General features: G+C 43.7%; 1 protein-coding gene across 3 annotated transcripts in view; it reads left to right on the top strand.

Annotated features, from left to right (window-relative positions):
* Positions 1–25,718, top strand: part of NPHP4 (nephrocystin 4) — a 323,852-nt gene that overhangs the window by 284,097 nt on the left and 14,037 nt on the right. For all 3 annotated transcript variants that reach the window (XM_040429459.1, XM_040429453.1, XM_040429446.1), the window contains exons 24-27: positions 356–512; positions 592–677; positions 8,330–8,415; positions 19,578–19,749. In XM_040429459.1, the coding sequence (XP_040285393.1) occupies positions 356–512; positions 592–677; positions 8,330–8,415; positions 19,578–19,749 (501 nt within the window). The remainder of the gene's footprint in view (positions 1–355; positions 513–591; positions 678–8,329; positions 8,416–19,577; positions 19,750–25,718) is intronic.

Raw genomic sequence — 25,718 nt, 5'->3', positions numbered from 1 at the left:
GGCGCTGAGTCCCCCGCTCCTTCTCCTCCAGGCTAGGCTCCCTTGCTGAAAAGATCCGCTTTGACGCCGCCTGCAGCCAATCACTGGCCGCGGCCGTGACCAGCTCCCCTTAAGTCATGTCAAACCAGAAATTTTCAGCGAGGTTGCCCAGCAGAGCATCGCAAGCCAGGAAGGGAAGGAGTAGAGAGCCAACACCTGGAAGCAGATAAGTAAGCTTCCCGTTACAGGTTTGGCAAAGTGGGGAGGGAGGTTTCCAAAAACACCCCATTTTCAGATCACTGTATAACTCGACAGATTTGTTGTCCAGGAGCAATGGCGTCTCCCTGACATAGTTCATTATCTTTGTTTGCAATAGGTTTCCTTTAAGGCATCAGATGGAAAACCAATTGCCATTCTTCAAGTGAGCGTGGAACCCCAGCCGCATGTTGTTGACCAAACATTTAGATTTTATCACCCAGAACTGACGTTCCTGAAGAAGTCCATCCGGTTACCGCCATGGTACACACTTCCAGGTAATATAAGAAAATACCATGTGGTCAGTTGACATGTTCTGAGAAATGTAAAGCGATATGTTGTCCTGATTTTTCCAAGGTGCCCCTGTTGGAATGCCGGGAGGGGAACCAGAGCTCTACGTGCGGTGCAGTGACCCCAATATTATTTGTGATACCAAGAAACTGGTTAGTGCACTTTCTTTTATGAGATTACACGCAACATCAATAATACCTAAAGGAGAAAGAGAAATTCCACCGATCTTCTTTATTGAAGCATAGAAAATCCAGTATGATCCAAAGTCAAACATATGTAGTTAAGAAAAACACCTTAGTCGTAGCTATCTGTGCTTTACAAACACAATATTTAAAAAGGGAGATTGTACCACAACAAAAATCAATAACCCCATATCTTACCGTAGCACATAATAAAATTGCACTTGTTTGTTTACTGCTATCAGCTTTGCTTCACATGCCCTCAGAAAGGCTCTTCTATGAGATTCACTCATTGTTCAGATGTCTCATCAGGCTCTGTGGGTATTCCCACATCCTGTTACACAGCACAGCTCTGCTGCCCCGCCCCAACATCCTGTTACACAGCACAGCTAGCAGCCACTCACATATAATCTAATGTAACTACCAAGTGACTTGGTAGTAACATTTCATTCCAATCCACGAGTATCCACAGTATGCTACAGCCTGTAATCAGAAGATCTATTCCTCACTTTCCATTCTGAAGAAAGTCCATTTTATGTAGACACAATAGATATTTCTGCTGGTAACGTTAGTGCAGCGATCTACAGTCAAAACCAGGCGTTATAAGCAGGATATAGATCTCATTACTGACAGCTCTCACTACCTGCACTCTCTTCTGAATACAGTATTGTGAGCGGTCACTTTTCCCACACAGATTAGTACAGTGTGACTATACACAATGCCATGTATACATATAAGTACACAGTGGGGGAGATTTATCAAAACTAGTGCAAAGGAAAACTGCCCTTAGTTGATAAATGACATATTATATATATATATATATATATATATATATATATATATATAAATAAAAAGAAAAAAATGTCCACACTTTAGTCACTCCTGTGGTAGCAATGTTTTCAGCTCATTCACAGATCCTTTTTTCAAGGTATGAGCTAAAACGTTGCGACTAATGTTGACTGAACTTTGAGTTTCAAGTTTGGCGTACAAGGCTCAGGTTGTCTAAGAATTCCGTTATGTTAAAGGTCCATTCACACGTCCGTAACTGTTTTGCGGTCCGCAAATTGCGGATCTGTCAAACACGGACACCGGCCGTTTGCGTTCCACATTTTGCGGACCGCACATGGCCAGCACTATGATAGAAATGCCCATTCTTGTCCGTGGCTGCGGACAAGAATAGGACATGTTCTTGCGGAATGGATGCGGACCCATTATGCGGACGTGTGAATGAACCCTTAGTTATGGCCCATGGTAGCAAACCCATAACTGAATTCTTACATAACCTGAACCTTGTACGCCAAACTTGAAACACAAGTTCGCTCATCCCTAGTTGGGACCACAGGGGTGAATAAAGTGTTTTTCTTTTCACTCATTTTTTGTGAGAGTGCTGCCATTTTTTTCAAATTGTTATATTGTCCTGGATTTGTTGCCGGATCCATTGGCCTGCACCTCCATATTGATATTTGGCCTGATGTGCTGCCATTGTTATATTTTAGGGTTATTCCTGCAGTATATAAATCTTTTGCTATAGTTAGTTGTGCATTGTGTGTGTGTATTGTGGGGTTTCGCTCTGGTAGATGGGGTAAGCGGACGCAGTACAGAGGCAAAAGGCAAGTTCTTAACGCAAAACTTCAGTGTTTATTCACACTTGAGGCAAATGCACAAAACAATGCGTTACTTTGCAGTCTTGGTGTTTACTTCACACACAATGGAAAGTTCATATAAAACAAGTCACCTTGATGTCAGTTCTGACTCCAGCAGTCCACGGCAGGCTTTAGGGGGCCTGTTTCCTCGGCTCATGGATCTCAGCCCTCCAACCTGGCACCAAGCCTCAGATCCCAACACAGAGATCCTGCTGCTGAGCCCAGCTGCCTATTTAAGGACAGCCAGGTGCTGCCAAAAACCCAGACCGGCAATTAAAACCCAGTCCGGTATTTGACCCCACCTGGCTGCAAATCAGCCCAGCAGCACACGCAAACCATTCCCCTCGCTGTGTGTGTGTGTGTATATATATAATATATATATATATATATATATATATATACTCTTTTTGTGAGGCAAGGTAAACCAAAAAATGTCTGTTCTGGCACAGTTTTTATTTTTTGTTTTTTACAATGTTCACCTGACAGAGTAGATAATGTACTATTTTATAGAGCAGGTAGTAACGACGCGGCGATACTGAATATGTCTATTTTTTTTAATTTTATTTTGGATTTACACAATAAAAATGTGTTTTCAAAAAATCATGTTTTTGTGTTTCCATTTTCTGAAAGTAATTTAAAAAGAAAAATTGGCCGATTTGTCTTAGGTAGGGTCTAATTTTTTTGTGGGATGAGATGATGGTTTGATTGGTACCATTTTGGGGCACATATGACTTTTTGATCGCTTGGTATTACACTTTTTGTGATGTAAGGTGATAAAAAAATGGCTTTTTTGGGACTTTTTTTTTTTTTTACAGCGTTCACCAGACAGGTTGGATCACATGCTATTTTTATACAGCAGGTTGTTACGGACACAGCGATGCCTAATATGTGCTTTTTTTTTTTTTATTTTGCACAATAAAAGGCTTTTCGAAAAAAAATCATAGTTTTGTGTTTCCATTTTCTGAAACACATTTTTTTTTATTTTTTGGGCAATTGTCTTATGTATGGTCTCATTTTTTGTGGGATGAGGTGACTGTTTGGTACTATTTTGGGGCACATGGGACTTTTTGATTGGTTAGTATTACACTTTTTGTGTTGTAAGGTAATAAAAAATAGATTTTTTGGCACGGTTTTTATATTATTTTTTTCACGGCGTTCACCAGATAGATTAGCTCATGTGATATTTTTATAGAGCAGGTCATTACGGACTCGGCGATACCAAAAATGTTTAGTGTTTTTTATTTTTTACATTTTTAACTAATATGTGCAGATAGGAAGAAGTTAGATTTTTGTTTACTTTTTTTTTGCCTTTTTTTTTTTTTTTTTTACACACTTTTTTGACCCAGACCCACTTGGTTCTTGAAGATGCAGTGGGTCTGATGCCTCTACAATACACTGTATAGTGTAATGCAGTGTATTGTCATTCACAGTTAGGCCTCATGCACACGACCGTTGTTTTATTCCTTGTCCGTTGCGCCGTTTTTCGTGATTTTCTGCGGACTCATTGATTTTCAATGGGTCCGTTCAAAACTCGGCTAATGCACCGTTTGCCATCCGCGTCCGTGATCCGTGGTTCCAGTCCGTCAAAAAAATATAACCTGTCCTATTATTTTCGCAGAAAACGGTTCGCGGACCCATTCAAGTCAATGAGACCGCTAAAAAACGCGGAGGCACACAAGAATGTCATCCGCTTCCGTTTTTTTCCTATCATTTGCATGGCAAACCTGTCTTAGACTTTTTTTTACATTCCTTTATGTCTGGTGGTCCTCCAAAAATAAATTAAGATACCCGGAAACGGATCACGGAACAACGGAACCCCGTTTTGCGGACCAATAAAAAGAAACTGTCGTGTGCATGAGGCCTAAGCCTGATCAGGCTCCTGCTTTTAGCAGGAGCCTGATCAGGCTTAGACATACCATGGCAAGCCGGATGCCTGTGAAGTCGTCCGGTTGTCATGGTAACCATCAGGACACTGCCACAGCAGTGCAGCGGCCCGATGGGGGAGGAAGCTCCCTCCCTCAGTTTACCCTTCAAGCATCGAGCCGCTGCCACAGCAGAGCAGCGGCCCGATGCTTAGCCCCTCCATACAGCAGTCCCTAAGGACCGCTGCATTGAAGGGGTAAAACGGCCGACATCGGTGCCAGCACAGATGTCAGCCGTTTCAAGAAGAGTGTCAACTGTACATTACAGCTAACACTCTGCCCAGCTGATGCTCTGCCATCCTGAATGGGGGGGGGGGGGGGGAGCTTGTGTCGCTCTGCCATCCTGAATAGGGGGCTAGACTTGTGCCACACTGCTCGACTATCCTGAGGAGAGGGGGAAGAGCAGCCCGATGGTTACCCCTTAGGGCTGGGGGTGACCTGTTTGTGCTGGGTGGGGAGGGGGGATGGGAGAGAATTGTGATGGCCATCCTAGAGAGGAGAATGGGGGGGGGGGTTACTGCCACTGCATCAGGCCGCTGCCACAGCAGAGCAGCAGCCTGATGGTTAGCCCCTTCCATACAGCGGTCCCTAAGGACCATGGCATGGAAGGGGTTATGTCTGCAGTTTGAAGCAGACTGTCAGGTTTTTTTTTTGTTTGTTTTTTTACAAAGGTGTCCATATCCTTTAAAGGGATTGTCTCACTTCACAAATAGCATTCATCATATAGAGGAAGTTAACACAAGTCACTTACTAATGTATTATTATTATTATTATTATTATTATACATATTGCCTCCTTTGCTGGATTAATTTTTCCATCACATTATGCATTGCTCATTTCCATGGTTATGGCAACCCATTAATCCAGCAGTGGTGGCCGTGCTTGCACACGATAGGAAAAAGCAGCAGTCTACTATACGTTCAGTCCCAGCCACCAGAGAGGCCGGCGCTTTTTCCTATACTGTGCGAGCACGACCACCACTGTTGGATTGCAAGGTGGTCGTAACCATGGAAACGAGCAGTGTATAATGTGATGGAAAAACTAATCCAGCCAGCAAAGGAAGCAATATGGATAATAACAATACATTAGTAAATGCCTTGTAGTAACTTCTACTACATATTAAATACGATTTGCTGAAGTGAAACATCCCCTTTTAAAGGGGTTGTCCAGGTTCAGAGCTGAACCTGTACATACCCTTATTTCAACCCCCCTGAGGCTAGCATCGGAGCATCTCATGTTCCGATGCGCTCCCTTGTCCTGTGCTAAATCGCGCAGGGCAAGGTCTCTTTTGTTTTCAATAACACACTGCCGGGCTGAAACTTCCGCCCGACAGTGTGTTCGGTGACGGCTTTACTGGCTAGGGCAGCTCTAAATCCCGCCCATCAGTGCCGGTGACGTCACCGGGCTTCCTGGCAGCCTCATGGAGAGCCCCGGTACATCACCAGATCTCCACAAAAATGCCTTTGCCCTGCACGATTTAGCGCAGGGCAAAGGAGAGCATCGGAGCATGAACTGCTCCGATGCTGATGTCAGGGGGGCTGTCGGGGTGAAAATGGAGGTATGTCCGGGTTCAGCTCTGAACCCGGACAACCCCTTTAAGTCACATGATTTCAAACAGGTAAGTAAACTATTAAATTAATTAGAGTATGTAACGGTGTATAAACAACAATGGCATATGTATCAATCCTGCATAATTATAAGATAATAGGTCCTGCTCTCTATTCAGTCCGTGGGGAGTGCGTGTATTCAACATAAAAAGCCAGAAGGTTTCCTTGATGGATAGCTTGCTCTGATAAGTTTTATTATTAGAAAAAGAAGGTAACCACACAGCAAGTACATTTTTGTGGTCAAACCTAAATGAACCTTGGTAACGCAACCAAGAAGGCATGTGTGAATGCTGGCTTACAAATAAACTGGGAGATTGCATAGATCCAAGAGTAGGGAGGTTTTTGGCCACACTCCTTCAACCATCTTCTAATACTTTGGTACAAGACAGGAATGTATTTATGAATGATGGCAGCTATGTTTGTATATTCTGAAGAATACACAATAATTAATAATCCCTTTTTGTTCTCAATCCCGCACAGATCACTCTGATGACCTCTCTTGACCACAACTTGTTTCTGCATAATTGAACACACCTATTCAGTATTTTTAATATGTCCCTGCTTAGTTATCCAGTAGATATAATGCCCTGCCCCCCGGTACTGCCCTATGTACATATAATGCTCCCTAGTAGTGCCCTCTTCACATGTAATGCCCCCAGTAGCGGCCTCTTTACATGAAGTGCCCCCCCAGTTGTGGCCTCTTTAAATATACCCCCCCTCTCACAGTAGTGTCTCTTTATCTTTACATATAGTGCCCCCCACTAATAAAGTTTAGTGTTAAACAGGTTCTTTACCTTTTTCTTACTGGATAGGTCATCAGCATCTGAAAAGCGGGGGTCTGACACCCGGTACACCCGCCGATCAGCTGTTTGAGAAGGCAGCGGCGCTTGCAGTAGCGCTGCGGCCTTCTTGCAGCTTCCCACAGTCCAGTAACTTCACGACTATGTCCCATGACGGCTCACATGACTGACGCCATGTTTAGTCCTATCCGGCTCGCCTATGGATGCATTTTACAGGACTGAAATGGGATTTCTTTTAGGGAGAGGCTACTGTATGGAAATAATAGACGTCTGCAGGCAAAATTTTGAATAAATGTATAATAGAAAATTGTTCAACATCCTATTGTCTACATAAATAAATGTCATTATTCTTTAAGCGAAGGAGAAATCAGGAATTCTAGATGGCTAAAAACTGATATGATGTCTATGACCATCTTAGGCTTGTTGTGACCTGGGCATTGTGTATATAAGTGGTACGCTGCAGTCCCAAGCTCTGGTTCCATTGTATTAGAGATGGGCAGCAGAGGGGCAGGTGTTGGGATAAAGCAATCTTTAGGCATGTGCTCTCGCAAACCACTTTCGTGTCTCAAAATTCAGGGGTGGATTTCCCCTTTAAGACTGTGCCAGTAGGAAGCACCGGTCATTCCACCCCATGCTTACATGAACCCACCCTGGGGTCAGTGGCAGAGCCCACTTCTTATGTGATTACACACTGTACTAACTGTTTAGTAACAATGGACAGAGTCAATTTCATTTTTGTCCAGTTAAAGCCGCTTTACAAAGCTTTCTGGGATTAGCTTTTCTAATCATTTAGTCACTTGTCTTCTGAGAATGGTGGCTGACTAAATGCATTGTGGCACCTGCAATAATTACAACATTTTATCTTCCAGCCTGCTCCTAATCTCCTAACTACACTTCCAATCAGCATAACAGTCAGCACAGCTAGCTTCAAGGCGGCTTCTTGTTTTATTGGCTGCAGATTTACGAGATTTTCAGCCGTCACATGCATTATGCAGAATCTAACTAGATGAGTTTTGTGTCGCTGCGCACAGAATGACACTGCATTACAACGATAACAAGTTAGCGCCAACATAGACATCAAGATACAAAAGCCTATTTACAGCCAATCTTCAGTCATACAGATAAAGCAGAGGCATGTAACATGCCGTCCGCTCAAAACTGCTATTAATGTGTCCTCTAAGGGCGAAGATATCAGAAGCTAGGGAGTATGTCCATAGGAAAAAAAACAACTCCGTAGGCACGGTGTTCTTACATAGGTCGAAAAAGTCCAAGATGACGTCCAGTAATCTGTTTGTACAAAGTGATGTGCCGTCAGCCCCACTGAAGAGCCATAAATATGTCTTCAAGATGTCAAGACATATAACTGCTTCTTAGAAAGCTGGAGCGACAACCAACCTAGCTGCCTTAGAACCTGGATGGAAAATCTGCTGGAAGTAGGAGGTGGTGCTGTTTAGCTTGGCGTATTCACCATTTAGAAGTTGGGTGACGACCTCTGTGGCTGCTGGGGTAGTTGTCACCTACCTTTTTGGGGGTCTTCAGTGGAAGCAGCCATGGTGGCTGTCACCCACATTCCCTAGGGTTCTCAGTGGTGCAGTAGACTAGTCTAGTTTGTATGTTCATAGTTGAATATTAATGTTTTTCTGCTTATCCAAGGGTCATGGAGAACCTCAAGATGTGTTCCTTAAAGTTGCGGCCGGACCCAGTCCACAGATTAAAAGATTCTTCATTGCGCTCTATACGTAAGTTCTATTCATTAAATTACAGTCTACAGTAAGGTCTACACATGGACTTGTGGCTGTGTGCCATAAGATCGCAATGTCCCACTGCTATAATCAAAGCTGATGATGTGACTCACTGACGCTATTGATGTTAGATTTGGCATCACCTTTTCACATCACTGATGACCTTTAAGAATACATTGCTTTATGCATGCATCTGTAGAGCCATTCTAAAAGTGTATATTCACATCCTGAGGTACTGCTGGACTCCTCACCCACACAGTCCTGCAGTACGTATTGTTGCTGGCCGATTAGATGACAGGTCCGTCATGTCCCTACATCTAGTAACGGAAGAAAGGTGTAAGGGTTCAAAACCTGTATCAGCCTTACTAAAGCTGAACCCTACAGTCAATAATGATTCCACATGCTTCTGTGTAAATCACTCATCATCAAGGGGCTTCTGCATAAATCCCTCATCATCAGGGATGTTTGGGAAAATCACACATCCTCAGGGGTTTCTTCTTAAATCACTCATCACCAGGGGCTCTTTAATAATCACATTTCATCAGGGGCTTCTGCGTAAATCGCTCATCATCAGGTAGGCTGCAGTAAACGATTATTTTAGTAATCGAGTATTCTATGGATATTTTTTTACAATTAATCAAGTAATCTAATAAGAAAAAATGAATTATAGACTTTTTTCCTTTATAAAAACTCATAAGACCCCCTGCCATTAGTCCCCAACACCCTTCGTTCCCCACTGTGCGATCAGCCCAAGTGCACCAGTTCCCCCCAGTGCCATCAGCTCCACTATCCCCCAGTGCCATCAGTTTCCCCCAGTGCCATCAGCTCTTCCCCACCCCAGTGCCATCAGCTCTTCCCCACCCCAGTGCCATCAGCTCTTCCCCACCCCAGTGCCATCAGCTCTTCCCCACCCCAGTGCCATCAGCTCTTCCCCACCCCAGTGCCATCAGCTCTCCCCCCATTTTGCCATCATCTGTCCCCCCCCTTGTGCCTTCAGTTCTCCCCACCCAGTGCCATCAGCTCTCCCCCACCCAGTGCCATCAGATCCACTCCGCAGTGCCATCAGCTCTCCCTCACCCCAGTTCCATCAGCTCCACTCCCCCAGTGTCACCAGCTCTCCCCAAACAGTGCCATCAGCTCTCCCCCACCCTATAGCCATCAGATCTACTCCCCCAGTGCCATCATCTCTCCCCCCATTGTACCATCATCTCTCCCCCCATTGTACCATCATCTCTCCCCCCATTGTGCCATCAGCTTTCCCCCCATTGTGCCATCAGCTTTCCCCCCTTGTACCATCAGCTCTCCCCCCTTGTGCCATCATCTGTCCCCCATTGTGCCATCATCTGTCCCCCATTGTGCCATCATCTGTCCCCCATTGTGCCATCAGCTTTACTCCCCCCATTGTGCCATCAGCTTTCCCCCCATTGTGCCATCATCTGTCCCTCCTTGTGCCATCAGCCCCCCCTTGTGTCATCAGCTTTACCCTTTTTTGCCATCAGCTCTCCCCCCACTGTGCCATCAGCTCTCCCTGCATTGTGCCATCAGCTCTTCCGCCTTGTGCCATCACCTCTCCCCCCTTGTGCCATAGTCTCTGCTGCCATGCTCCTCCTGACACCCGGATTGCACAGTGTCATTGGTTGCTATGATACTGTGCACTCCAGGCGCCCGGCCTTAGTCGCGCCCCCACCCCCTCGGTTTCACCAACTTTCCTTTCCAGCAGGGGCGCCGCCGACACTCCATCGTTCCGCGCTGCTCTGCGCCTGGCGTCACACACGGCGCGTCAGGTCACGGCGTGCGTACGTCAGGAGGTTAGTGCAGCGCGGGACAATGGACGTGCTGTGAAGTGTCCGGAGGCCCCCTGCTGGAAAGGTGAGTATTCCAAAAGCAACGGGAGACCACGGAGCTGGAGTAATAGCAAGCGCTTCACTCCCGCTCCGTGGTCACATGACACAAACGAATCTTCGATGCAAGGATTTTTTGTGTCGAATTACTCGATTTAATCGAGTATTCGTTTCAGCCCTATCATCGGGACATTCTGTGTAAATCACTCATCAGGGGTTTCTGCATAAATCACATGTCATCAGGAGTTTCTACTTAATCACTCATCATCAGGGTCTGTTTGCTTGTTACTGATGCACAGATTTGAGCAATATAATTTCTGGTAGTGGGCCTTGATAACAGCTTTGTTTTAAAGGTGTTGTCTAAGATTTGGATGTTGAGAGCATAGATCTCCAGCGATGCGATATTGATGGCCTGACACCCCGAACTCCCACTGATCAGCTGTTACCTTGTTCTGCTCTCATTCACTTCATGGGGAGCAGCATTGCAGTTACCAGCCCCGTCCACTACACAATAGATGTAGCTGCATAGTTCCAGTCCAAGTCTGCTTGCACAGCTGGAGTTTGCAGCAGCATATTGTTATCGTTGTCATGGGGGACTTCAACTTCCCAGATAAAGACTAGGAAACTGTAGACCTCATAAAGAAAACAGGTTCTTGGCAATAACTAAAGACAATTACCTTTCCCAACTGGTTCAGGACCCAACTAGAGGGACGGCCATACTGGACTTAAGAGAGGCCATTGGCCTAACTAACTGGGACAAAGTCCTCAAAAATTAAAAATACAGCCACAAAATGGGATATTTTTCAAAGCATCCTAAAATCTAATTCTTAGAGGTACATACCTTATAAGATAAAAGGTTTAGGAACAAGAAAAAAACAATGTGGATAAATGGAAATGCAAAGAAAGCAATAAATGACAAAAAGAAAGCATTTAAATCACTAAAACGGGATGGTAGCGAGGAAGCATTGAAAAATGATAAGGAAAAAAAATAGAATATGTAAAAAAACAAATAGAAGCAGCGAAACTAGAGACCGAGAGATTCATTGCCATTAGTCAGACCACACATGGAGTACTGTGTACAGTTCTGGGCTCCTGTAAACAAGGCAGACATAGCAGAGCTGGAGAAGGTCCAGAGGAGGGCAACTAACGTAATAACTGGAATGGGGCAACTACAGTACCCTGAAAGATTATCAAAATTAGGGTTATTCACTTTAACAAAAAAGACGACTGAGGGGAGATCTAATAACTATGTATAAATATATCAGGGGTCAGTACAGAGATCTATCCCATCATCTATTTATCCCCAGGACTGTGACTGTGACGAGGGGACATCCTCTGCGTCTGGAGGAAAGAAGGTTTGTACACAAACATAGAAGAGGATTCTTTACGGTAAGAGCAGTGAGACTATGGAACTCTCTGCCTGAGGAGGTGGTGATGGTGAGTACAATAAAGGAATTCAAGAGGGGCCTGGATGTGTTTCTGGAGTGTAATAATATTACAGGCTATAGCTACTAGAGAGGGGTCGTTGATTCAGGGAGTTATTCTGATTGCCTGATTGTGGTCGGGAAGGAATTTTTCTTCGCCTAAAATTAGAAAAATTGGCTTCTACCTTACAGGGGTTTTTGCCTTCCTCTGGATCACCTTGCAGGATGACAGGCCGAACTGGATGGACAAATGTCTTTTTTCAGCCTTACAAACTGTTACTATGTATTGGTGCACAGTAGGTAAGTGCTATCTACCTGAGGGCTCGTGTGCATCTGGGCTTCCATAGAGGTCCGTGTTGCCTCTACTGACATTTGTGCTGCTGCTATGTTTCCCTCACACAAGGGATTACCTACAAAGTAGCAAACCCCGACCTGTAAGAATTACAAGTGCACTTCAAGAATGTACCCATTTACTGGGAAGAATGGCTAAGAACTGAAAAATGTGAAGTACATTTTACGAATAACCTTTCTTTACTTTCCCGAGCTCTAAGTAACTTTATAACCTTAAACTTTTTTTTTTTGTCCTCTGTTGCCATGGAAACCAAAAATGAAAACCTTCATCATTTTCCTGCGTGCAACTCAGGACCCTGCAAATAATAAATTTGCTTTTAGTCACAGCAACCACAGTTTATTTTGTAGCTTTATTTGTAAAATATCAGAATCCCTTTAATTGAACTTTTGTTGTTGTGAAGTGATAGAGAGCCACGAGGGGGTGCAGGGACCATTGGCCCCTGTGATTTATCCTAGTATGCAGGTGCTCAGTATACCGCAGTTAATAAAGCTGGCGGGCTGAAGTCTGATGGAAGTAATGGGCTTTCTATCCTCTTGTTACCGCTGAATCACATTTTATAGCTTCACAAATTCATCCTGAAACGTGTCTATGAAACAACCAATAAAACCGTCTGAGGCGAGCCCCTTACTTTATAGCCCCGTCAGTGTTAGCTGCAGAGATAAACTCTCTGGGTCATATCGTTAATTGTCTAATTTCATTAGGCCAGAAAAGTTATATACTTGATGCTTTAAATATCTTTCCAGTATTTATGTGATGATGGGAAACTGACGTGTCCATACGACGAAGGTCTGAAGCGGCATTTACAGAAACTTCACTTATAATATTCATTTAAAGCCTCATTCACATGTCCGTGCTTAAATCCGTGAAAAGGTGGTCAGAGATGCCCTGATGAATTGGGACGTGTGCTGTCCATGGAGAATACGTACAGCACACGTCCGTGGAACACCGATGTATGAATGAGGCTTAAAGAGGTTGTCCACTTTAGGAGATCATTAAAAATCCCACATAACAATTGCTTAAAAAAATAAAATAAAATCATGGTAAACTCAAATCATGTAAAATCCAGTACTGGAAACATGTACAGTTGACGCGTTTCGGCTAACACAGGGAGCCTTAGTCATGACGTGAAGGTACACGGTGAACAAGTGAATATTAAAAGGAGCAGGAACCAATCACAGCCCTCCAAAATAACACATGACTGAATAAAAACAAATGCAAAGCACCTGGAGTAGTGCAGGATCGGATCGGATTTCCTATTCACACCAAGGAGGGCGCATTTCCGTAACGAAAACAACCAGAAAGTTTTCTCTGATAATCACCTCCCCTTGGTGGTCGAGAAGCATGTTCGCCTGCACTTTCATACTAGAGTCATTTTTATTGTGAATCTGCAAGAAACGTAAAGAAAAAGCAGAGAAAGTTTTTAAAATAGTCTGGTCTTTGGAAATGTCAGAGATATGCCGCCTGACCCATGACTTTAATGAACATGTCACCAACGTATTGCAAGTTACAGGATGTGCAAGTGATGAGATAAACCACCTCGGTGGAGTTGCAGGTTGCATACTGCTGCATCTTGTAAGTCCTGCTTGTGGTGCAAGAAACAAAGGAGCGTGACACCTGAATTACGGAACAGCAGATACACTTGGAATGGCCACGTTTATCACCATGTACCTTCGTGTTATGACTGGAGCCTGTATTACACTGCCCGATTTTTCAGCAGATAATCGCAAACGAGCGTTCGCATGAATGTTCGTTAGCAATCATCTGGCAGTGTAATACTGCCGCTAGCTGTCATACATTTAGACCATTATCTACTCCTAAACCAGGCGTAGAAAATGATGAATGAGACGGGCCTGCCGTCCCCACCCACACTGTGCCCACAATTTTAGACTCGGCATGAGTGGGGTGAACTCTCAGATTTCTGAAATACGCCTAAATCATGCATATTTCAGGTACAGATGCGGCGCTATGGTTAGTTGCTCCGCCATCTGTACCTGAAATATGCATCATTTAGGCGTATTTCAGAATTAATAATTGACTCCCTATATTCTTGAACATGTGGGGAGCTAAAACAGTAGTTGTAGTCTTGTACACAAGGGCCAATATTATAAAAGTGCTGATATAGCAATGATATTCTACCTAGCTTAGGCTACTTTCACACTAGCGTTTTTTCTGGATCCGGCAGGGTTCAGCAAAAACGCTTCCGTTAATGATAATACAACCATCTGCATCCGTTGTGAACGGATCCGGTTGTATTATCTTTAACATACCCAAGACAGATCCGTTTTCTATTGTGTCAGAGAAAACGGATCCGTCCCCATTGACTTGCTCCGCATCCCAGGACTGAAAGCGAACCGCAGCATGCTGTGGTTTGCTCTCCGGTATGAGAATGGAACGGAGTGCATTTTGGTACATTCTGTTCTGTTCAGTTACGTTTTGTCCCCATTGACAATGAATGGGGACAAAACTGAAGCGTTTTTTTCCGGTATTGAGACCCTATGACGGATCTCAATACCAGAAAATAGAAATGCCAGTGTGAAAGTAGCCTTATACAGCCAGTTGCAGAAAAGTGGTAACCAGCTTGTGTTCACAATGGTAATTTTTAACATCCGAACAAATAAATGTAATTACAATAGAAATAGTTCATTAAATATATATGATATCCCTTATTGAATTAATGTCTAAGTACAACGAATTCGATTTTATTAATTATAAATACAAGAAGGAGGAGTGAGTACAAATGACGTTATTGGTTTTAAGAAGTTTTAGAAAATATCTTGGCTTTTCTGCTCAGGCCCCTGACAGACATTCTAGGGGTTTTGAAGAGATGATATAATTATGATTGGATATAATTGTTTAATCATGGTATCTGTGTACATAGTAACATAGTTTATAAGGCTGAAAAAAGACATCTGTTCAGCCTATTATCCTGCAAGTTGATCGAGAGAAAGGCAAAAACTCCTGTGAGGTAGAAACCAATTTTTCCCACTTTAGGGGAAAAACATCCTTCCCGACTCCAATCAGGCAATCAGAATAACTCCCTGGATCAACGACCCCTCTCTAGTAGCTATAGCCTGTAATATTATTACACTCCAGAAATACATCCAGGCTCCTCTTGAATTCCTTTATTGTACTCACCATCACCACCTCCTCAGACAGAGAGTTCCATAGTCTCACTGCTCTTACCGTAAAGAATCCTTTTCTATGTTTGTGTACAAACCTTCTTTCCTCCAGACGCAGAGGATGTCCCCTCGTCACAGTCACAGTCCTGGGGATAAATAGATGATGGGAGAGATCTCTGTACTGTCCCCTGATATATTTATACTGTACATAGTTATTAGATCTCCCCTGAGTCGTCTTTTTTTCTAAAGTGAATAACCCTAATTTTGATAATCTTTCAGGGTACTGTAGTTGCCCCATTCACGTTATTACTTTAGTTGCCCTCCGCTGAACCCTCTCCAGCTCTGTTTTCTCTGCCTTGTTCACAGGAGCCCAGAACTGTACACAGTACTCCATGTGTGGTCTGACTAGTGATTTGTAAAGTGTCAGGACTGTGTTCTTATCACTGGCATCTGTGCCCCTTTTAATGCAACCCATTATCTTATTGGCCTTGTCAGCAGCTGCCTGACACTGGTTTCTGCAGCTTAGTTTGCTATCCACTAAGTTCTTTTCCATGTCAGTGTTACCCAGTATTTTACCATTTAGTATGTACTGGTGACTTGCATTATTCCTACCCATGTGCATAACCTTACATTTGTCAGTGTTAAACTTAATTCTCCACTTCTCTGCCCAAACCTCCAATCTATCCAGATCCCTCTGTAGTAGTATACTGTCCTCTTCCGTGTTAATTACTTTACATAGTTTAGTGTCATCTGAAAAATTTGGTATTTTGCTGTGCAAGCCTTCTACAAGATCATTAATAAATATATTGAAGAGAATAGGGCCCAATACTGACCCCTGAGGTACCCCACTAGTGACAGTGACCCAATCTGAGTGTGTACCGTTAATAACCACCCTCTGTTTTCTATCATTGAGCCAGTTACTTACCCACATACAGACGTTTTCTCCCAGTCCGAGCATTCTCATTTTATATACTAGAATTTTATGTGGTACAGTATCAAATGCTTTGGAGAAGTCCAGATATATGACATCCATTGATTTGCCGCAGTCAAGTCTAGAACTTACCTCCTCATAGAAACTGATTAAATTAGTTTGACATGACCAATCTCTCATGAAGCCATGCTGATATGGCGTTATTTGCTTATTTTCATTGAGGTACTCCAAGATAGCATCTCTTAGAAAACCTTCAAACAGCTTACCCACGACAGATGTTAAAGGGGTTCTGCAATTTGTTTAAACTGACGATCAGCTGTTTGAGAAGGTAGCGGCGCTCCAGCAGCGCCGCGGCCTTCTCACTGTTTACTGCTGTCCCAGTGATGTCACGACTAGTGTCACTGGCCTGGGCACGGCTGAGCTCTGTTTACTTGAATGGAGCTTAGCCCCACCCAGGCCATTGATACTAGTCGTGACGTCACTTGGCCAGCGGTAAACAATGAGAAGGCCGCGGCGCTGCTGGAGTGCCGCTGCCTTCTCAAACAGCTGATCGGCGGAGGTCCCGGGTGTCGGAACCCGCCGATCAGATGCTGATGATCTATCCAAAGGATAGATCATCAGTTTAAATAAACTGCAGAACCCCTTTAAACTTGAAACTTCTAGTTTCCGGGCTCTGTTTTTGGACACTTTTTGAATATTGGCACCACATTTGCTATGCACCAATCTTGTGGAACACTCCCTGTTAGTATAGCATCCTTAAATATTAGAAATAAGGGTCTGGCTATGATATTACTTAAAGGGAACCTGTCACTGGGATTTTGTGTATAGAGCTGAGGACATGGGTTGCTAGATGGCCGCTAGCACATCCGCAATACCCAGTACCCATAGCTCTGTGTGCTTTTATTGTGTAAAAAAAAGTGATTTGATACATATGCAAATTAACCTGAGATGAGTTCTGTCCCTGAGATGAGATTTTACACAATAAAAGCACACAGAGCTATGGGGACTGGGTATTGCGGATGTGCTAGCGGCCATCTAGCAACCCATGTCCTCAGCTCTATACACAAAATCCTGATGACAGTATCCCTTTAATTCTCTTAGGATACGGGGGTGTATGCCATCTGGTCCGGCGATTTGTCTATTTTAATCTTTTTAAGACGCTGCTGTTCTTCTTCCAGGTTCATACAGGGCACTTTTAATAGGGAATTTACTTTTACATTCTGCATTTCATCTTACAGTTTATTTTCCTATATACAGTCAGGTCCATAAATTTTGGGACATCGACACAATTCTAAAATTTCTGGCTCTATACACCACCACAATGGATTTGAAATGAAATGAACAAGATGTGCTTTAACTGCAGACTGTCCGCTTTAATTTGAGGGTATTTACATCCAAATCAGGTGAACGGTGTAGGAATTACAACAGTTTGCATATGTGCCTCCCACTTGTTGAGAAGCTAAAAGTAATGGGACATAATGATAATCATAAATCAAACTCACTTTTTAATAACTTGGTTGCAAATCCTTTGCAGTCAATTACAGTCTGAAGTCTGGAACGCATAAACATCACCAGACGCTGGGTTTCATCCCTGGTGATGCTCTGCCAGGCCTCTACTGCAACTGTCTTCAGTTCCTGCTTGTTCTTGGGGCCTTTTCCCTTCAGTTTTGTCATTAGCAAGTTAAGCGTATTCTCAATCGGATTCAGGTCAGGTGATTCACTTGGCCATTCCATAACATTCCACTTCTTTCCCTTAAAAAACTCTTTGGTTGCTTTTGCAGTATGCTTTGGGTCATTGTCCATCTGCACTGTAAAGCGCCGTCCAATGAGTCTGAAGCATTTGGCTGAATATGAGCAGATAATATTGCCCGAAACACTTCAGAAATCATTCTGCTGCTTTTGTCAGCAGTCACATCATCAATAAATACAAGAGAACCAGTTCCATTGGCAGCCATACAAGCCCATGCCATGACACTACCACCACCATGCTTCACTGATGAGGTGGTATGCTTAGGATCATGAGCAGTTCCTTTCCTTCTCCATACTCTTCTCTTCCCATCACTCTGGTACAAGTTGATCTTGGTCTCATCTGTCCATAGGATGTTGTTCCAGAACTGTGAAGGCTTTTTTAGATGTCGTTTGGCAAACTCTAATCTGGCCATCCTGTTTTTCAGGCTCACCAATTGTCAGTCACCCACCACAGTTGTTTTCTGTGGTCTTCCGGGTCTCCACATCTTGTTCATTTCATTTCAAATCCATTGTGGTGGTGTACAGAGCCAAAAATTTTTGAATTGTGTCGATGTCCCAATATTTATGGACCTGACTGTAGCAAATAAGGACCTGCACTCACTTTCTTGATTATATGGAGAGACGTTTATTCAAGGCCTAATAGCATCATCAGTGACTAGTTTCGGCTCAAGCCTGAGCCTTTTTCAAACTGCAATACTTCATTAGTAAGAAAGACAGGATTTAAACACATACACTCCGCCCAGTGATGTCATCATGTTACCATGACAACCAGTAAACAGTGTGAATAAACATAAGGTGAAAACAACAGACATGGAATTATAGTAACCATAGGCAAAGTATCCAGCAAATTGTACCAAGGTCATTGAAAAGTCCATAGTGTTATTCTTCCTGGTAAAGCTGCACATCTTTGTAACATTGTTTATGTTTTCTGAAATTGAGGGAGATAAAATAAATAAAGGGTAACTACAAGAAGCTGTTTAGTTCATAATCTCTATTCAGACCCATAGGTTCCAGTGTCTGCAGCTTATAGGTTTTATGGAGTTTATTTTCCTCAGTGAATACAGTGGAGAAAAAAATATTTAATAGATTTGCTTTCTCCTCATCGCTGTCTGCCACTCACCACTCATCACTCTGTTAAGGGCCGACACCTTCAGATTTATTCTTTTTACCATTTATATAATTGAAGAATATTTTAGGGTTAGCTTTACTCTCTTTGGCAATGAATGTCTCTAGTTTGGCTACTTTTATTTGTCTTTTACATATTCTATTTTTTTTCTTTATAGTTTTCCAATGCTTCCTCGCGACCCTCCTGTTTTAGTGATTTAAATGCTTTCTTTTTGTCATTTATTCCTTTCTTTGCAATTCTATTTATCCACATTTGTTTTTTCTTGTTCCTTATCCTTTTATTCCCATAAGGTATGCACCTCTCACAATAAGATTTTAGGATGCTTTTAAAAATAAATCCTTTTGTGGTTGTATTTTTATTTTAAAGGACTTTGACCCAGTTAGTAAGGCCAATGGTCTCTCTTATTTGGCTAAATTTAGCTTTTTTTAAAGTTTAGTATTTTTGTTCCTCCCTGAAGAAAGAGTCTTCCTCCCTGAAGAAAGATTATTATTTTATGGTCACTTATATCCCATATAGATTTGGATATTATTTTTTATTTTGATATTTTACATCAATGATGGAAGTGTAATAAAATATAAAAAGAAAAAATAATTTGAATGTATTTGACTGTTTTACAGAGATCGTTGGCTAGCTGCACCTATTCAGATCTGGCAGATCTACATCCATTCCCTGAAAAGAGTGGACATCAGTTGCATCACTGGCCAGCTGACCCAAATGTCCTTGGTCCTACGGGGAACACAAGTGGTGCGGAAAGTGAGAGCTTATAGTTCCCATTCACAAGAACTGCAGGTAAGCTGTTAAAGGATTATCATGGCATCTACGAATTGCTTTATGGCACATGACTGCAGCATGAGACTACACACAGGGTTTGATTCTAGTCTGTAACCCTGGAGACAAAAAGGTTTCCATAGGAGCTGTGGACACACATCTGTTATTTTTCAAGGGTATTTGCAGACTTGCTTCATTTTTTTTTTTTAAATACACTAGGGATGAGCGAATCGACTTCGGCGGAAACATCCAAAGTCGATTTGCATAAATCGTTGTTCTAATACTGTACGCAGAAGGAGCTCCGTACCGTATTAGAATGTATTGGCTCCGATGAGCCGTAGTTATTGCTTCGCGAAGTCTCGCGAGACTTCGAGTAATAACTTCATGAATAAATTTGTACTGTAAAAAAAACATTTCCAGAACTCTGCTTCAGTTCCAAATGGTACCTTGGAACCGAACCCGAGTTCGGGAAATTTATTTATGAAGTTATTGCGCGAAATGGGCTGTGCTGGGAGCTGACGGCATCTGCCTGCCCTGCTCCCTCATATAATAGGGGGAAAACAGTTATAATATGTGAAATATACAATAATATATAAATAAATATCTTAATTTCATTAATGCTCATTGATCAGCGTGGCCAGCACTGTCAGTGAGTTCTTCTCCTGTACTCCCAACATACTGACTAATGAACTAGCCGCCAGGAGCGATGTCTGTGTGAGCGGTAAGCGTGCAATACTGGCAGTGCAGGGAGGCAGGGGGAAGCTCCTCTACTGTATATAGAGACAGTAATATACTGTAACTGTCCCAGCTTCTCTCTGCACTGCCTGTAGTGAGTGCTTACCGGGAGTGCAGGGGGAAGCTCACTGACAGCGCTGGCCACCCTGATCAGTGAGCAGGAACGAAGTGAAGATATTTATTTATATGTTAGTGTATATTTCATGTATTATAACTGTATTGGCCCCACTATATAGGACAGATGCCCGCCAGCTCGCAGCACAGCCCCTTTCCCCATCTTCCTAGTCAGCGCAACACTGCACTGTTGGGAAGAAGGATGTCCCTCAGAAGAGGCTCTGAGAAAGTTTACTACTATAAATAAAGGTTTTCCCTAAATAAAGTACATTGGAAAAATGTTCCCTATCCCTGTCTGTACACATTAGCAAAAAAGAAAATGAGTTACACTTTAAACATTAACATTAAACATTAAAGGGGTTGTCCAGTCTTTTCTTATGTGATAGCCTATGTTCAGGATAGGCTATCACTAGCTAATTATCGGGGGTATGGCTCCCCACACCCCTGCGGATCAGGTGTTCCATGTAGCGCTTTTGCCGGAAGTTGACACTGCAAATACACCGCACTGTCAACGTTGTAGTGGACAGTGGACTTTAGTGGACTGAAGTCAGTGGGTGCAGCACTCCCCAGTACAATCTTGACGGCACTCTCAGTAGCTCCAGCACCGACTTCTGGCGGGTGAGCTACACATAATAGATGATCGGCATGGGTGCACAGTGTTAGTGAGGATAGGCAACCACTTACAAAAGGCTGGGCAACCCCTTTAAAGTGGACTTGTTAGCAGTATTAACACCATTAAACAAACCATAGTGCCTAGTAGGGTTGATATTGCTGATTAAACAATAGTGATCTGATTTACCGTTCCAGTGAAAACAGAGTTCTCGTCCTAGCCCTCTAGGTGCACTTCAGATCCTCCATTTTCCATGCTCTCTCCCCCTGACTGACAGGGCCAGGCATCAACATCCTCTCATCTGGCCCTATAGTAGCATACTGACACCATGTGCCACAATTTTGGCACGTGAGCAATAAACATCAGTTCAGCTAAAGTAGATGTACCGTGAAGGTGCCAAAATTATGGTGCATGGGGGGAAACGAGGACTGGTAGGTGTGTCGGACTGACCCATTACTGGGGATGCTGGAGAGGCCTGAGGGCTAGCCTCCTTCCTACGGACTATGGACCCAGAACTATGGAGACCCCCATCAGCGCCAAATGGAACTGGAGTTATAACTATCTTGCCCGGACATCCCCAGGCCAACCCGACAGGGTCTAGGCGGGTATGACGACCGATGGAACTAAGGGGGAGTAATGTGAGGCCATGTTATGGCATCTACCGACCACCGCCCCTCTGGCTCATTCTTCTACAAATGGGAAAATTGTGTAGCTTCTGCTATGTTATCCCATTTTGTTGGTTAATTGTATCACGGGTGAGTGTTTTCTGCCTGTGAGTGATTACTTTATGCCATTGTGTTGATTAATTGTATCACATATGTGTGTTTTCTGCCTGTAACTGCATGTGATAGGTTTATGTAAGAAACTGTCTCAGTCTTCCATAAGGTCCCCATGGGAGTGTCCCTTGCTGGAAGAACTGCATAAGAGGCTGACATGTAGCCCCATTAAAGTGTCCTGTTCTACCCTTCATGAAGTCTGGGCTCATGTTTTGGGGATTGGAGAACTCCACTCTGGGGATTGCTATAATCACTATTCTCCCCAGAGTATAATCTCTAGCTCTTGTAAGAGCTGTTCCTGTTTTGCTCTGTGGACTAAGGAGAGGTTCACCCACTGGAAGCTGGAGCCTGGCCTTGGGTCCAGGGTGGGTGGAAGACGGCAAAACCCCAAACCAAGCTGCGGCGGTTCATGGGATTTGCGGTGGTTATGGTGTCGAGTGTGGTGCTGATGGTCCTTGGTGAGCACTAGGAGCATCGTTCGATGGAGGCACCCAGTCTGTGTGGCAGGCAGTCTGGCACATTGGTGGCAGCAGTGGGATTGCTTCCCATTGCGAGGAGCAGCACCTTAGAGACACTGGTAACGTGTGAATTTATAATTAGGGCAACGCTAGTACTCGTACAGCGCCCCTGGCTACAGCAGCCTGGAATTAGCTAGTTCCTGGACAGCGTTTCATAATGAAGAGGAGGATCACCCGGATTACAGGGAAGCAGTCCGGAAAGGCGTGTCGCATGAGGCCCTGGAGGACGTGCAGCGTCGGCGGAGTGAGAGTCTCCCCAGTGAGGAGCAAAAGTTGCGGATGTGATTGGAGCTGCAAATGCCTCTACTGGGAGAGCAGCCCCTGAAGGGGTGGGTGTCGGAGCTCGAGACCCTGGTCTGGCAGTAGACCTGGCTGTATGAAGCATACCAGGCACTATGGGAGGACCCACAGTCGGCAGGTGGATTTGAGACCGTGGTCTCTCTACCGGCCCTGCATGGATGCTGGGCCGGCCCAGATCCCCAGCGGCAGTGTGCTATAAAGGGAGAAGAGACAACCGGTCTCTCTCCCCAGCGGCAGCCCGTGTCACAGATAGAGGAGACTGTCGGTCCATCATCTTAGCCGCAAGCATCACTTGGAGTGGAGATGGTCGCGACCACTACCCAGCAGCATTACGGGGAGAGGTGACAATCGGTCGATCTCCCCAGCGGCAGGGCATCCTACAGGGAGAGGAGACAGTCGGTCTCGCTCCCAAGCGGCAGAGGGCGTTTCAGGGAGAAGAGGTAGCCGACCTCTCTCCCCAGCGGCAGTGTGGTTACCCAGGAGATGATGTGGGTGGCTTCCCTCTCCTGCAGCAGAGTCAAGCGGACCAGTTGGAGGAGGTTCTGGATTCATCTTGTCCGACTAACACAGGTCCAGACCAGTTGGGGGTCTGGTACCTGTTTAGTCTACTGTTGGGAGTTGAGAAATGTGATGGACTGAACCGTCACTGGGGCTGCTGGAGAGGCCTGAGGGCTAGCCTCCTTCCTACGGACTATGGACACAGAACTATGGAGACCCTCCTCAGTGCCAAACGGAACTGGAGTTATAACTATCGTGCCCAGACATCCCCAAGCCAACCCGACAGGGTCTAGGCGGATATGCCGACCCATGGTACTAAGGGGGAGTAATGTGAGGCCATGTTATGTTTTATTAGTTCAGTAGAGGAATCTACCCACCACTCAGAGGAGTCTGGACACCACTGGTCTTGCCTTCTATGGAAATATCATGTTAATTCAGCGAGCCAAATGTTAATAGTGTTGTTGGGGTGGATAGCTGTTGACCTGCCACTTCCTAATTTCTATAGGCAGTTTAGGAGAGAGTGTTTGTTTTATCTGCAGGCTGTAGATAAGTTGAGACGGCGATTTTAATCCTTACGCTCGGCCACCTCGCATCCAGCTTTGATTGCTTCAGTTGCCTCATAAATTAATTTAATTGCAGCTCTAGATTAGGAGGCACGCTGCTGATTGACATTCATGTCAACCCAGTGAGGCGTACTGCCAGGTCTCTGCAGCCTTGAAACCTGTGACAATATCCAGGGTTGTAGTAGACTGTAACAGTATTGTTCATGTATTTTTTTACTTTTTTTTTTACTAGGTTTGGTTTTTATAGCTTTTTTTCTATTATGTTTATTTTTTTAAATTATTTTCTTTCAGTGCCTTAATATTTTATACTTAGAACTACAGTAGGTATCCTGATGAATCTGTATCTGTTAGGGCTCATTCACACGATCGTATGAATGGGTCCGCATCCGTTCCACGATTTTGCAGCACGGGTGCGGACCAAATATGTGGACAGAACACCATGTTGGCCGCAGCCGTTGTTCCTTTCCGCGGCACCGCAAAGTGCAGACGGACAGCAATGTTCTTTTTGGAGAGCAGCTTCTTTCTACTTGCAATCTTGCCATGCACATCATTGTTGTTCCTTGTGATGGTGGACTCATTGCTTAGAGGTTACCTTGGGTTCCTTTATGACCTCATGGACTATTACATGCCCTTCTCTTGTCATGATCTTTGTTGGTCTACCACTTGTGGGAGGGGGATAATGGTTTAGAATTTTCTCTATTTGCACACAATCTGTCTGACTGTGGATTGGTGGAGTCCAAACTCTTTAGCGATGGTTTTGTAACCTTTTCCAGCCTGATGAGCATCAACAACTCTTCTTCTGAGGTCCTCAGAAATCTCCTTTGTTTGCGCCATAATACACTTCCACAAATGTGTTTTGGAAGATCAGACCTTTTGATAGATCACACCTAATTGTCATCACATTGAACACCTGACTCTAACTTTACCTTCAAATAATCTGCTAATCCTAAAGGTTCACATACTTTTGCCACTCACAGACATGATATTGGATCATTTTCCTCAATAAATAAATTATCAGATCTTTTATATACCGGTAGTTTGATTTGGTTATCTTTATCTACTTTCAGGACTGTGAAAATCTGATGTAGTTTTTGGTCAAATTTAAGCAAAAATATAGAAAATCCTAAAGGGTTCACAAACTTTCAAGAAACACTGGAAAATTAAAGGGGTTGATCATTGATCAGTACTGATTGTATTTTTATTGTTACGACAGATAAAATAAATGTCTCAACCTATAATTTTTTCTGCCAGGTAAAACGAGATAATGACACCTATCCTTTTTGTAATCTGTAATTGCAGATTTATTGATATTCTGTTTCCTGAACATGATTATGGGGACGGCCATCTTGTCCAAGCTGTTATTAAAATAATTTAGATAGATGCTTTACAGCAACCACCATGGGCCATGGAGACAATAGACTGAAGGGGACACATTGGCTTCTATGGGAGAGTTTTCTAGGCATGTTCTGTGACCTGTGCAGAGGTCAGGAGGCAGTAGATATCACCTATTGTGTTATCTATATATAGAAATGCTGTCATTTTAATCCTGCCTGTATTGATAAGGAGATGACTGCTGTATAAAGCAAGACGTGGCACCTAGTGGCCAGAGGGAAAACTGCAGGGTTTAAGGATTGTTTTTTAAAATATAGATGACATGGAAAATGAAAAATACTAATTATTTGAAAATTTGTTTAATTTAGAAACTCAATTTAAACAATAGGTTATTTTCTGACGACACATTCCTTTTAATGCTTCGCCTGGTTGGCTGTGGCTTAGCCAATACATTGCCATGGGAGGGGCCTGAGTAGTGTCCCAATTCGAAATGGGAAAACCATTTTCAATAACGTATGTCTTATCAGTGTAATTGATGACCAAT

Source organism: Bufo bufo, chromosome 1 (assembly GCF_905171765.1).
Source record: "Bufo bufo chromosome 1, aBufBuf1.1, whole genome shotgun sequence".
Taxonomy (NCBI): domain Eukaryota; kingdom Metazoa; phylum Chordata; class Amphibia; order Anura; family Bufonidae; genus Bufo; species Bufo bufo.
This window is presented reverse-complemented; position numbering and strand designations above follow the sequence as displayed.